General features: G+C 39.2%; 1 protein-coding gene across 1 annotated transcript in view; it reads right to left on the reverse strand.

Annotated features, from left to right (window-relative positions):
- tent4b (terminal nucleotidyltransferase 4B) overlaps positions 1-15,693 on the reverse strand; it is a 38,339-nt gene that overhangs the window by 18,715 nt on the left and 3,931 nt on the right. The window contains exon 2 of the mRNA XM_034148408.1: positions 1,219-1,342. Coding sequence (XP_034004299.1) covers positions 1,219-1,342 — 124 coding nt within the window. The remainder of the gene's footprint in view (positions 1-1,218; positions 1,343-15,693) is intronic.

Here is a 15,693-nt window from a genome sequence, read left to right on the forward strand (position 1 = left end):
TATATTACATCTTGTGATTGTACTATTTTTTTGAATTCCTAGACCTGTTTTAGTGCATTTGACCCAGACAAGCCTGCATATATACACCTGTTGAGACGGTGTGGAAACATTTGCGAGCGTCTGGTAGACGTCTATGCATCTAAGCTCATTAATTAAACAGGCACCAGGTTGAGTGGATGATTCCCCTCGCTCACTCCACAGTGGAAAAGGAGTGCAGGCTGGGGTCAGAGTTGTGCTCCTTAATTTAGGAACAGCTTTAAGCACGGAGCAGACAACCTTCGAGCCAAACTGCTCTATCAGCTGGATCAAAGTCAGCGTCAGCGAAAGCCTGAGGTGGCGCTGGTAACACGGCCCAAACAGGAAGCTGTATGAAAGGCATTAGCTAGCTCATATGCTAACTGTGCTAACGACACATTACAAAAGCCACTGTGTCAAGGTAGTCTGGTTTCAGCATTAAACCAGTGAACAGAACATTTAATTTCCCACCTGTTAAACCAGTTGTTCGGCCAAAATTGGTTGGATATTTGATCAGTTAATGATATACGAGTAGATGTATTTTATACCTCACTTAAGTTTTGGAAATGTAATATCATAGGTGTCAGTGTTTCCCACAGAATTTGATTCTATTTGTGGGGGCACCGCACAAATCTTTTAATCACATGAGTATGCTATAGTGGATAGAGCTGTTTGGACCGTTTTTTCATGATACGAGTAATTTGGTTAATGTTATGTTTTCTTCATATAGCCTCAGCCCTTATGCCAAGTAGCTTTCAGATTAGAGCCAAGATTTTTAGGAAACAGCTGGGGGCAATTCTCAATCTGATTATCACGCTCTGTCACACGCTGCGATTCAAACCACAACCACAAAGGAGAGATAAGTCATTATTTTCTTAAAGGTCACCTATTGTGCAAAATCCCCTTTTTCATGTCTCTTAAATAAACATGTGTCCCCTCTGTGGAAAGACACTCTGAAAGTTTCAGGAACAAAGATTCTCTCACTTTTTGTCCTGATCCATTTATATAAAAACCTGTCTGAAAATGAGCTGATCAAATTTTGGCCACTTTATGATGTCATAACGATTTTTTGGCTTGTGTAACCATTAGCCAATCACCAACCAAGGTGATAGAGACATGTTTTGCAAATAATTGTAATACATTAAGTTGTGCATACCGTGAACGGAACAAATACAAATGAAATGATTGAGAGGCGATGTGTACCTCAGCGCTGGGCCACAGGTCGTGGATGACTCCCTTTATTCTGTCCACCACCTCCAGCCTCATCTTCTCCTCCTCCGGCCGTGGAGAGATGTACTCGAAGAAGTCGCTGACCTCCTCGTGCAACCTGCAGACAGAACACAGCGTTGTAAGGACAGAGGGAAAAGTGGGTTTTTGTGGTAGCATCCATTATACATTTAATTTCAATTAGAAACACTACTTTAATTCTGAGGTCCGCCCCAACCCTGGGTTACTTTTAAATCAAAGTTAAAAACATTTATTTTTAATGCAGCCTATCCTGAAATCCATTAACCTCTTAAGCCCTGAGCCTGTTTTTCAGGTCTCAGGCTCGAAAATGACATTCCCAGAACAAATGACTATATCTTCACTTCTAAAAGGGGTAAATTAATAATCTTTTTTCTCAAAGCATTGATAAACCTGTGAGCTGGATGTAGAAAAGTCAGAATCAATATAGATGTTTTTTTATTTTAAAGTAAATTCAGATTGAACATAGTAAAAAAATGTAAATTATAGTGTCCGTCCAAATATAAACATTACTTATAGTGAAAACCACCCTTGAATGATGGGATAGTAGACTAAAAGCTTTAGGAATCCAAACTATAAACATATAATAAGTACCCTGTATCAAGATTGATGCAAAACAAGTGACATTTGACCTTTTTAGCAAAAAAAACACTTCTGGGGTCATTTGGGTGGATTTTCCATATCTCTGGCCCCCCTCGGTCCATTTTGATGATTGACACCTCTTTTTAACCGTTAGAGCCAATAGAATCGAGGGGAAGTTCCTAAAAATCCATCTAAACATTACCCATTGGTGAATGAGTGCTGCGCAGCCAGAATGCCCCGGAACCGGAAACTGCCATACACTCTCGTAGCTATCATTAGCAGCTAATATGAAAACTCCGTTATTGACATAAAAATGGAATGATGGATTATCAGTAATCATTTCAAAGTGACACAGACACATCAGATTAACCTATGGATTAACCTTCAACAGCGTTTTTAGAGAACACAGCAACGGTAAGACTTATTTTCCGATTTGGTCCCGTAAAGCTAATTGTTGTTGTTGTTGTTGTTTGTTGTCATTTCGCCGCGAGTTCTGATCGCTCAGTGATGATACTAATACCTGTATAATCTGTGGAATCTCAGCTTGCTAATTGATATCGTGTTTGTGCAGATACGATAAGTAATAAGGGTATTTAAGCTGTGAGTTATGTGCTAAGTGTGTTAGCATTTTTTCGCTCAGGGCTCATTTAGACGCTTCTTGCTAGACTTGTGTTTTGTTTCGGTAAAAATGGTTCGTATCGTCAGTTAGCTGAGTTTCTTCCTGTTAATCGGGTACGACACATTAATAGGGGCTCTCGGGCTTCACAGGTTAACCGTGCCTTATCATTGCAATTTTAGTTGCAGCCAGTATTTTATCGCTTTTATGAATTGTCTTCGTGTTGATTGTGTGTTTGTTTTGCTTTGAATTATTATGTGTTGAATGCCTATGTGAAGCACTTTGAATTGCCTCTGTGTCTTAAAATGTGTTATACAAATAAACTAACCTTGGACCTTAATGTTTAGTAATGATGAACTTTTAACCTGAATTGTATCGAAATCCGCACAAAATGGAGCTGCAACATTTGTTTAAATGTGTGTAATTATTATAAAGTTTTTTTTATTACAATTGCTGGTGGTGCAGAGATTTCCTGGACTACACGTTATAGTAGGGCTGTGCAATTAATCGTATTTTAATCGCAATTACGATTTTGGCCTGCCACAATTACGAAAACAACATAATCGAAAAAAACAATTATTTTGCTTTGCTAGGTTGTGACAGTGCACTGCAACATATTTGATCTCATTTATTTGTATTTATCATATTTATATATGTTTAGTAGCTTGGGGAAGTGCGCTCCAAAATATTTGTTGATGTTGTTTATTGGTATTTATTATTTTGATATTATTTATTTAAATGTATCATTTATTTTTGTATTGGTTTTTCAGTTGAATTATACGTTCAGGGTAATCAACAGTTAAAAAGATACTGTTCAAATTATTATTTGTATTTGTTTTAAAGTTCAATAAATTGATTTTTTCAAAGTCAATGAATAATCGTATTTAATAATCGTGATATCAATTATTGACCCAAATAATCGTGATTATGATTTTTGCCATAATCGCACAGCCCTACGTTATAGTCAACAGAATTAAAAAAAGAACATGTTATTTTCAAAGATCCCCCTCATAATCATGTTAAATGTTTCAATGAAAATGAGAACAATGATTGAAAAATGACTTATTTTGCTAATCATATCACAATGGGAATACTGTTAAAAGAAAAATAGACGTCAACTGTTACGGTCTTAAAAACAGATCAATTAAGTACATTTGTTTTTGTGTTGTTGAGTATATCTGGGTATGACTGTTCTTGTTCTCCTAGTCCAATCTGTGCCCCCCCTGCAGCGGAAACACAATCTGTATGCTGAGACACTGCCAACAAAAACTGCTGCAGGTACCACAAGTCAGACTTGAAGTCACATTGACTCAACGTCGAAGAAAAGCTTCTCTCGACGTGCATATTTAAACGCACAACTCCTGCAAATAATCTGTCTGTATAGTGTCTGTATGTCAAATATCAAATCACTGAGAAAATAAGAGGGAAGATGGGATTTTTTTTGTTTTTTTTATTAGCATTTCCAAAATGGTGAGCTTCTATGTTGCATTTTTTTAAAGGATTTTATGAAATTGTTATGTTTTTTTAAATATAATTTATTTTTAGTGTGACTGACTTTACAACAGCTGTCCAGGGACTACAGATGAACAATAGCCCCTGTTTATTAATGTGCACTGTACCTAATAAATACATGAAATTATAAATAAAGGTGTGCTACTGTGTTCAAATCACCAGGCCTATATAAAAATGTATGCAGCAGAAACAGAATATTATCTGTGTAATCCCTTTCCGTGTGAGAAAATATCGATAATGTTGTTGAATATCACTATCATTATATAACTTGCCATAAACAAGCACATTGTTCTTAAATTCTGCTGCTTTTAAATCTAGTGATACAAAACAACAAATGTCTTGGTGATACAAAACATTTAAGAAAATTGAACTGTCCAATATGGGCTTCAAGAAAACAATTTGACAATGCTGTTTCCTACTGCCACTCTCTTTCAACCTACTTGTGATGTGTTTATAGCGCAAGTCGCCACCTGATAGTTGTTTATCAGGTGTCTGATATAGGCGGAGGTGAATAATTAACTGCAATCTAAAAGGGGTCACTTCTTTCCGGTTGTAATTTCAATGTTAAGCCAAACCAAATATTCCTTTTTTTAGGATAACAGGGCTGTGTGAGTCAAAATAATATGTACTCAGTAAACGCAGTCTCAGCAACAGTTCCACATTTGTCCTTGGAACAGGTCGCTGAGGCCACATGCGCTGACTTTCCCACTGACCAACTTTGTCCACATGCACAAGTGTGTGGGCGGACAAATAAGAACACAAACACACGCGTGCAAAAACACATCACACATGAGGACCATAATAGGCAACTCCTCTTGGCAAAAAGTCATGTTACAGCTTTTAAAAATAGAATAAGTAAAGTCTGCGTGTGCCACAGAAAGTTGGAGAAGAAAAAACAAAAAAGCAGCTATTGACACTCACTGCCTTTTTCTTAGGATTGCACCACATAGAGAACTGTTTGTCCATATAGGTTTCTGGGTGTCATGTTACAACAACACTTCCTCTGACTACAGACAACGTTTTTGGGTTTCACCGTTATTATTTCGGAAATAGATACAGAATAAAACATTGTTCTCCTTAGCTATATGCGATCATGCTGACCTTCAGAAAAGTGACCAACCCCCTAAATACTGGCAACCAAACAGAACAGCATTAAAAACACAACGCTATGCAAGTGTGTGAATAGACATGAATATGAAATATAACAACAAGGAAGCTACTCTGAAGGCTTATCAGACAACGGGACAATGTACAGCAGCCAATACTTGAAAAACATTCACATTTGCAGCTGTCTCAAAAAGGGCTTGAACTACGTAATGTTTTCATAATTGATTTATTATTATTTTCTGGAAAATACATAGGAAATGTCAAAACAAATGTGAAAAATGTGCTTCTATTGGCTAGCGCTCCAACACATTGTACGTGCTAGGCTTAGGGGCGGGACATCTCCAAGCGGTTGACCAATCCCAACAGAGTCGGCCAGCTAACCAATCAGAGCAGACTGGGCTCTGGTTTCAGACAGAGGGTGAAAAGAGGTGCTGCAGTAGGGCTGCTCAATTAATCGTATTTTAATCGCAATTACGATTTTGGCTTGCAACGATTATGAAAACAACATAATCGAAATAAAACTATTTTTTTGTATTGGTTTTTCAGTTGAATTAACTGTTAAAAACATACTGTTCAAATTTATTTTTTCAATAAATTGATGTTTTCAAAGTAAATGGATAATCGTTTTTAATAATCGTGATATCAATTATTGACCCAAATAATCGAGATTATGATTTTTGCCATAATCGAGCAGCCCTATGCTGCAGCACAGGGATAAAGAGCTTTTTGAACATTAAAGCATGGTGACATGTCACAATGTGCCTGGAAGTATTCACATGTGTTACTTCTGATTATATAACAGACTACGCATCTTATTGCCAGCATCGAACAGTGCCAATATAAACAGCCAGCCACTATGATAAGCCCATAAAAACAAAAACACCTCTGTTGCATAATGCATGAGAACTATGCTTCATGCCACACATGTCACACAGACAAATCCATCATGACTGTGGTTTTATCTTGAGGGAACATTTAGAGAGTTGAGCACAAATAAAAAAAGGTTTTATTTCACTGACTTGTTTCGTCAAAGATAATGAACAATGAAAACTGAGTTATTTGTCTTTTTGTCGCACATTACTTTGAGCTTTTATTTTACTTGTGTGACCAAGTCGTTTGAAATGCCACCTTTTATGCGTGTTTTAATCGATGTTTTTGTTGTATTTGTTAGGGTTTTCTCAGGAGGAAAAAGTTTCGGTTTCCCTTTCTAGCCCCTCCTGTTCTAGTATAATGAAAACAACTCTTATTTCTAATGACCTAATCTGTTTCCCTGCAGAGACTCCAGCTTCCATCACGGACACATTAGGTTTCATTTAAGGGTAAGAGAAACTCAGCAGCTACAGTCTGCATCCAACACAACATTAGTCAGAGAACACACTCTCTGTAGTTTCATTCTGAATAATTAACACACATCAGCCCAAAGCCTCACACTAATGCAACGTAATCTAATGTGTTGTAATTGAATTTAAGGATTTTAAAAGGCCTGTATGATCCCATTTAATGTACTTTAAAGCACGCGTAAACATCAAGCTATAAAGAAGGCATTTGCTTCTATTACAGCGCAACATAATAAACCTTTATAGTTAAACTGATATCCTGAGACGTGAGTATTTCCACTCCACAACAGCACCTCTAGGTTTCATTTCACAGCTAACAGCTCGTCTGTCATCACGTGTTAGCGGCAGCCTAAGAAATCTCATCTCCTGCCCCTCCTTCTGGGATCAAGTTTCATCTCTGCCTCGGGAACACATGGACCCTTGGCACCGCTTATCAGATTATCCAACTTGCATATATCATAGTAATGTTATGTAATCGCAAGGAACAGATTTCCAGAGAGCCGAGGCTTCCTGAGAGGAAGGAAAAGTGTTATCCCTTCTCCTTAGCACGTCTTTTTTTTCTCCACAACATTTCCCTCTGGCACGATTATTCTGGTGTCGGGGAAATGTTGCGGGTCATGCTCACTGATGGCCTGTAATGTTAGCACTGCTGCAGTAAAAGCTAGTCTTGTTTTTCAGATGATTTGTGTTGTATGCATGCATGAGTGAAATCTGAATGAGTGCTAAAAGCTCTTCTGACAGCGAGCCAGAGACGCACTGAGTTTCGATGCTCGGAGGACTTGTGGAATTGTCCTCCTTCATTTAGAGTTTGCTGTGATAACACCTGCATACACTTAGGTCTTCAACAAACCATTTCAATTATAAAAAATGATGAATTGTTTGGTCTCAAACATCAGAGCATAATAAAACATGCCAATAAAATCTCCTAGAATGCAAAGAGATGTCCTTGATTGATGTCATGCATTGAAATGACAGTGGAAAACTATTTCAAGACAAGAACGAGCAGCACATCTTAAAAGGAACTGGAACCAAATATTTGACATTTCTGTTTGAAAAATGACAAATAATGGTAACAGTTACCGATGCATTTTCTGTCAAATGACTAATAGAGTGATTGACTAAATGCTGTTTTCAACATACATCTCTACAGGTGTATAACTGAGCTGAGCAGTCATAGCACTGAAGTCAAAGTGTCCTGCATTACCAGGCAGTGTTGTGTATTTGTACACCAATGAATGCTATAGAAACGCGATTCAGTTCACAATATTGCACTATGCTAAACCCTTTATTCCTCTGTTGACATGACAGTATTTTCCAAAGCCACCTTTATTTTTATTTCATTATTTTCCAAAACAACAGGTTTTTTCATAATGAATAAATCCCATCTATGTTTGAAGCTCACATAAGCACAAGTTTGTGACTGGAATCAGTATTGGGAGATAAAACAGTGCCAGGGTTCATACACTTTTTCACCAATGATTTTCCATGACTTCTCCATGACCTTTACCTAATTCTCCATGACCTTTACCTAATTTTCCATGACCAAAAAAATGACTCTTTCTCAGCGGTACCACTGAAAATGGTTTATTTTAACATGGAACAGGAAATTAAGGTCTGCATATGAAACATGTTGTGCCTATCTAAAACAAATCAAACAGGGTTACTAGCTTCTAACTTTTCCAGGGCCTGGAATTAGCATTTTGAATTTCCATGACTTTTCCAGGTTTTTAATGACCGTAAGAACCCTGCAGTGCAATTACTGCATCCATACTGCTATTGCAATCATCTAGCTGTCAGAAGAGCTTTCAGCACTTTCAGATTTTAGTGCAAACTGGACAAACGTCTCAAAAACAAGACAAGCTATCAGTTAGCATTACTGAAGAACTCTACGAAGCTTCTCATAAAGATTTTATATTATAAACAATAGCTTCAAAATCAGCTCAGTAGGACACTCGCTAATCCTACAAAGCTTTTAGGCCTTTATGCAGCTACAGACAAATGTAAAGACAAATGTCAAAAGGCAGAGGTAAAAAGAGGGAACATTGAGGGGGAAATAAAAAGGTAAGAAGGCCAGATGCATGTATAAGGTGAGAGAGATAAATGAGAGAGAGAGGATTGGGTGTGGTGCTGAAATGCCTTCATGTGAACCGAAGCCATCTGTTAAGTTGGGCATGATGGGAAAAGAGATCATTGAGGTGATTGTCGCCTCACACTGAACCGTTCTTACCGACAGATATTTTTTAGCTTTAGACTGAAACCCTTAGAACAATGTTCCAGCACGCCTGTTTTTTAAGGAACACCTGCCTGAAGCATGACCCTGATGACAGCTGAACGTACAACATGCTCTGATCAATGTTCAAGTGTTAAGCAATAATTCAGGATTCTCATAATAAAACCGTTTTTTTTAGTGGCAATGTTACCCAAGAACATGTCCCAACATCATGACCCTACATCCCCACGGGCTCGAAATGTTGGCTTCAACAAAGATGGGTAATAATTTAATTAAACATTTTCATTGTAAAGCACTTTTCTAACCCCTAAGTGAAAGGGTGTGGATTATGGCTGTTACTAGGGACCGATCGATATCGGTCGATACTCACTCTCTGCTGATCGATCGGTGCTCTCTAAAAATGCCGATCGCATGACGTAAAATGATGACGTAAAATACGTGACACTTTTCGTTGTGCGAAAACAATCTCGCCAAAATGGCTTCACCAGTCTGGCAGTATTTTAAGGTGTCCGAAAATGACAATAAAATAGCGGTATGCAACGTGTGTGAATCAGAAATCCTGCAGCTCCACCCACTGTGACGGACCGGTGAGCGGAGCAACACACACACTAATGCTGCGTTCACACCGGACGCGATGCGATTTTTGGGGACGGCGCGATTACATGTAAAGTCAATGCAGAGACGCGGACAGACGCGAATTCGCTCCGTTTGGTATTTTTTCCATCTACTACTTCTCCCATTCACAAATCAAATCAAAAAATCTAAAATTCTATTAATATGTAACAAATATATTCCATTTCAGAGCAGAAGAAACAGCCTTCAAGGGTCAAACTCTGCACAAACATCATTCAGCAGTGCACAGTGCTGCTCAAACATTCAACTGTATGAACAAGCAATACTTTGAAGTGTGTGTGTGCGTGTGTGTCGCAGATGGCAGATTCATTAATGTTTCATCAATGAACTGAGCTAAGTTTTGGCCGCTGAGACAAAAAGGCTCCGGTTACAGAGAAACCCAAACAGCTGACTGCTGGTGCGAGGCTTAGTGGAGCATTGTGGTCAGAAGAGAAACATCTGGACTATTTATATGGTAGAAACCAGCGGCAGGACAAACCTATCGATGTGTCCAAACCAGCAGAATCACACCATCATGTGTTGATAGTCTAAGATTTCTCAACAGAGCTAACTCTGCATAAATAACTGCAATCGTTTGACTGATATTTCAATTGCGATATGTTTTTCGATATTTCAAAATCTATCCAAACTACTTCCAATGGAGTAGCTTGGATAGAGAGAAATGTAACGTAAGCGACAATATTTAGTCAAATTGATCCACAGAAAAATAATCGCTGACTTTGAAAGGCCACAAACACTGAGAGGGCGCACATCTTTGCAAATGAAATAAAAGGTATTGAGAGAGTTAATCTTAGCATGACAATTATTAATTAACAATGATATCGTCTTTCATTGATATCATCTAATTACTATTCATTTTCAAATACATTGAAATGTCATTTCTGGCCAACACACACACACACACACACACACACACACACACACACACACACACACACACACACACACACACACACACACACACACACACACACACACACACACACACACACACACACACACACACACACACACACACACACACACACACACACACACACACACACACACACACACACACACACATCACACACACACCACACACACACACACACACACACAACACCCACAACACACACCACACACACACACACACACACACACACACACACACACACACACACACACACACACACACACACACACACACACACACACACACAACACACACACACACACACCACACACACACACACAACACACACACACAACACACACACACACACACACACGACACACACACACACACACACACACACACACACACACACACACACACACACACACACACACACACACACCACACACAACACACACAACACACACATCACACACACACACACACACACACACACAAGTTAAAAGATGATTAGATTATTATGCTACAATATTAAATTTCAAAGCCAGTCGTTCTTACTCGTTGCTGAAGAAAGGTCATCTGAGCACACGCTATGAAAAAGCAGTGTGCGTCGCTCAGTGACTGCATCAGTCTGGCAGCATTGGGATGGCTTTCCATTGGACAGGAGAGGAAAAAAGAGAAACCCATTCCTCAGTACACATGGGAAGTGTGCGTTTACACAGAGCTGCCCACCGTGCTGTTCAGACGAGGGCGTGTTTCACCTGCAGTCAAAGTGACCGGCAGTCAAAGTGACGGCATGCAGCTCTTCACCCTTACACGCTCTGGTCCACAGCCAACCAGTGAACAGGGGGAGAGCTTGACATCGATGTCAAAGCCAGGAGAGGCCCGGCGAACCGCAGATCTAATAATGGATCTTCAGTCGCAGCCTCGCAGGGGTGCAATCTTTGTCCTGGTGCTGAGAATCATAAATCTCCACAAAGACAGCGGCAACAAATGGAAATAAAATTACAAGCCGGGTCTACTCATCAGCGAGCGATTAACCACACGTTTCATTAGCCTGCAAGTGATGTTCTGCTTCACTGCTTGGAACAAAACGCCAACGCCAGGCTCCAGTCAAATTAATCAGGTATAGGCTGCTCTGAGATTACCAACATTCAGAGCAAATTGCGTTGCATAAATAAGACATTCAACACATGTGAGGTTAAATTGAAGATGTCAGAAGATAGCAGAAACTAATGAGTTTGAATTCACAGGCAAGCTAGCAAAGCATGGCATGCAGGACAAGTAGCACACACACACTGAAGTAAAGTCGAGGTGCCCTTGTGCCGGAGAACAGAGAAATACTATCATTAAAAGGGCACATTTCAACACTAGAGAGATTTACAAGCTTCACATCGAAACGTGTTGTATTTCCTCAAAACACTAAAACACACAAGTATTGATTTGACAGCCAGTTTAAAGTTAAACAAAGAGCAGCAATACAGCCTAACTGATTATCCTCCAACACACTGGTCAATATAGCTTTTAACAACTAAAAAGGGAATTGAATTGCCCCCTCGGAAAGATTTTCAGTTGATGGCATACAGAAAGTAAAAGACCAAAAAAATGTGCGGGTCATCGAGCAACTAAACCAACAACTCTGTGTATCGAATGAACTGGTTGACCAGGAAATATTTGCTGACTGAATGTTCATGACACAGGTTTGCTGACACTATACATGTCTCATACCATAAAACCCATGATACCTAATCTTCGGCAGGGCAAAACATGAAGACATTTACACAAGAAACAAAAGGTGGAATTGCTCGGTTGTCTAACTTACAGTGACTAACATCCTGAGTCCCTCACTCTGAGTTTCTGGTGTTTTCTCACAGTATAAATTACCCTTAATGCGAGCTGGGACTGGAAACATACTTTTAATGCTAGTTAAAATGTGAGCTAACATGACTGCAGACCATAAAACAGGGGTTTGGCACTGATATTTATGTTTTCCTTCTTCATTTGTGAAGCTATTTTTTCATAATTTTGAGCACCGTCTGAGAGGACAGTTTACTATCATACTATGTAGGGATGTCCCGATCCGATCACGTGATCGGGGATCGGAGCCGATCACGTGATTTTCACGTGATCGGGGGAAAAAAATCGGGGATCGGATTTTTTTTTTTTTTTATAAAAAATATTTTTATACATTTTATTTAATGTTACAAAACAAAAATGACCATGTTCACGTCTTAAAGTCATCCTGAGGCCTTAGTTTTGGGTTTAAAATTACACAACATCATGTATGTGTTGCTTCTTTTGGGCTTGTTTTCATAGACCTGGTTGCTTATTTCTCTCAAATCTGGCAACAGAGTGGGCGCAGTGTCTAATAGTAGCAGTAAGCTAACAAGAGGCTACGTTCAGCTGGTGACTCGGGAGTCGGGACAGAGAAAATGTCAGGAGTTTGGAAGTATTATAAATTGAAAGCGAAGGCAGTGTAACAGCCAGATGCAATGTTTGCAAGGCGGAGGTTCCGCGTGGTGGAAAGAACAGAGCTACGTTCAACATGACCAATCTAATACAAACACCACCAACAACAACACGACGAGTACACAGCGGCCACTCAGGTAACGGCACTGAAACAACCGACACTTTCAGAGACTTTTAAAAGGAAAGAGAAACTACCCCAGAACAGTGAAAAGGCCAAAAAAATAACAGCCAAGATAGCTGAATTCATCGCGTTGGATGACCAGCCGTTATCTGTTACCTTTTTTTTCCTCTTAATGCATTGCATAAAGATCGGATCGGGAAAAATCGGTATCGGCAGATTGTCAAAATCAAATGATCGGAATCGGATCGGGAGCAAAAAAAGGTGATCGGGACATCCCTAATACTATGTGCTAAATTCAAATAATTTAAAAACGGGAGGTGAATGTAACAATTGCGTTAAATTGTGTGATTATACTTCCTGATAACTACCTTTGTACAATTCAAAAGAGTACTTGTTGCTGGGCACTTCTAAAGAGAAACAGCAGACTGGGGCTGGATGTATGAAGAAAGTCAAATATTATAATACTTTAGACCAGGGGTGTCAAACTCAAGGCCCGGGGGCCAAATCCGGCCCGTGACTTCATTTTCTGTGGTCCCACAAGAGCTTGCAAAGAATATAATACGTTTATTATACGGTTACATGCCGATTTACAGAAGCACATTGCCCATAAACTACATGTCCCACAATGCATCTCAAATTAGACTTTTTTTCTCAGAATTTGACTTTTTTTCTTCTAAATATGCCCTTTTTCTTAGAATGAGCCTTTTTCTCAGAATTTTACTTTTTTTTTTTTTTTTTTTTTTTTATAAATGTCACTTCTGTTTTTGATTGTGACTTGTTTTCCAGAATTTGGCTTTTCTTTTTAAATCATTGTGTGACATTCTCACTGAAGAGACTTGCAATTATTTGCCCCAGACTTCTGCTTTCAGACGTAGTTAATTATGAAGTTATTACCCTATCAGATAATAATCCAATGCAGAGGCAATAATGTCATATAATACATTATTTTATATATATATTTATATATGTATTTGTATATAGTCTTAAAGTTACAACCGGCCCTTTGAGTGCAGCCATAATGCTGATGTGGCCCGCGATTAAATTGAGTTTGACACCCCTGCTTTTGACCGTTCACAAAATATGTGCATGACAAGATTGTCATTTATTAATCATCAGTCATGTGGATACAATGACTAAGTGGGAAAAGACAAACAAATCAAGACCTAGATGAGTCATGTAAGTTTAGAAAGTTAGATCATTTCACTGTAATGCAGCTTTTAAACCAGGAAAAGACACTTACTGTAGAGACAATATTAAGTCTCATATCACCTATATAATAGATATATTGCCTAGCCCTACAAAAGTGTTTCCACCAATTCTACCTCACTCACAAAGTCCCTCTGTTAGAAAATGACTTTGGAGAACTGCATCTTGCCCACACAACCGAAAGGTTCAGGGGGACAGAAATGGGCCACATCTCTCCCAGGCTACACTGACTTCCTGTGCCCATATAAAGAGTCTAAAAAGCTCTTCTACCCCACCAGAAAACGAGGTGGAAACACTCCCTTAGAGCTCCCAACGTGAATGGCGAGACACTGAAGGGGTTCGGGTTTCTCCCTCGGAGGGTTGGCTTTGTTTTGAGGGAGTGAGGCCGTGTGGAGCATGTAAACACTGAACCCTTTCCTTCTTCTCTGTCCCACGAAGACTGGAAGAGCGTAAAACACAAATAAGCACATGCCTCTCCAGCCGACCCCCATGGCCAAATATAGTGTACTAAGTGTCCCGTGGAAAAATGCAATGCCACTGACTCCCACCATCAGTCCTCTTGATATGTTCAAATGTTAAGATAAGATAGGACTTTATTCATCCCGAAGGAAATGGTTGTGCCAAAGTTACAAGAATACAATAAACGCAGCAGCACAATAATAATACAACTGTACACCAACAGTGCAGTAAAAAGAGCAATTCAATAACTACAGGAGACATAGACGGTCACATAATTAACGTAAATATTAACAGTATTTAGTTATGTTATCCAACTTTATCTCTCAACAACATAATCCGACTGAATGGTCAAACTGCCTCTGACACTGGCAAAAATGGTTGTAAACACAGAGTAATAGTATGATATAAAAGGTGTAATTATAAGCAAAAGCCAATCACCCATGGAAAATAAAACAATGCGTTCGCAAGGGGCTCTGCAAATTTGACACAACATGGATGATAGCCCCTATAATTACAAAGCTTACTGCAGTAAACTTGCATCTTCCCATTTGGCTGATCACAGCAGATGGAAATGGGATATTAAAAACCGTGAACCAGGGTGTTTATTACTCTTCTAAACATCCCACATCATGACTGGATCTCCCAAGCAACAAAGCATGTACTGTAAGTGGAGCTTTAACCTAGAATTAACCAAAGCTTAACAGCGGGAGCGTTTAAATCCCCATACATACTGTAGGTCTATACTTTGCATTTCGAAACGCATTTCCAGAGTATGCTGGCATTGTGTATTCACAGTATGGTTAGTCAGAGAGTGCTGTGATCAAGTCTCTGAGGTTCACGTTCTGGTATTAGTAGAGCTAATCACAGAGGAATGTCTTTATGCAAACACTGAGCTTCCATATTACTATACATGAGGATCAGCCAAACAGTGAGCTCCACACTCTGGTGTCCTGCTTGTCTACACATGTCTGACACAAAGGGGCGTGGAAAGGGCCAATCTGTGCACCTAAAAGGTCTTTAAAACAGAGCCTCGCCCACAAAATATTTATCCCAAGTCCTAATATCTAAAAGAATCACTGGTGAGCAAAGGCTGACGAAGAAGTTAATAAATGTCTTGTGTGTCTGTTTATTATACTTTGTGACCTAATATTGCTCAATCCATGCGCTCTATAATGAATAACACATCTATTGAAGTAGAGGATTAACCTAGTTCTGCGACAATAGGAAAGTGTCAAAGCCAGTCTTTCTGTACACATGCTGAGA

Source organism: Trematomus bernacchii, unplaced genomic scaffold, assembly GCF_902827165.1.
Source record: "Trematomus bernacchii unplaced genomic scaffold, fTreBer1.1, whole genome shotgun sequence".
Lineage (NCBI taxonomy): Eukaryota > Metazoa > Chordata > Actinopteri > Perciformes > Nototheniidae > Trematomus > Trematomus bernacchii.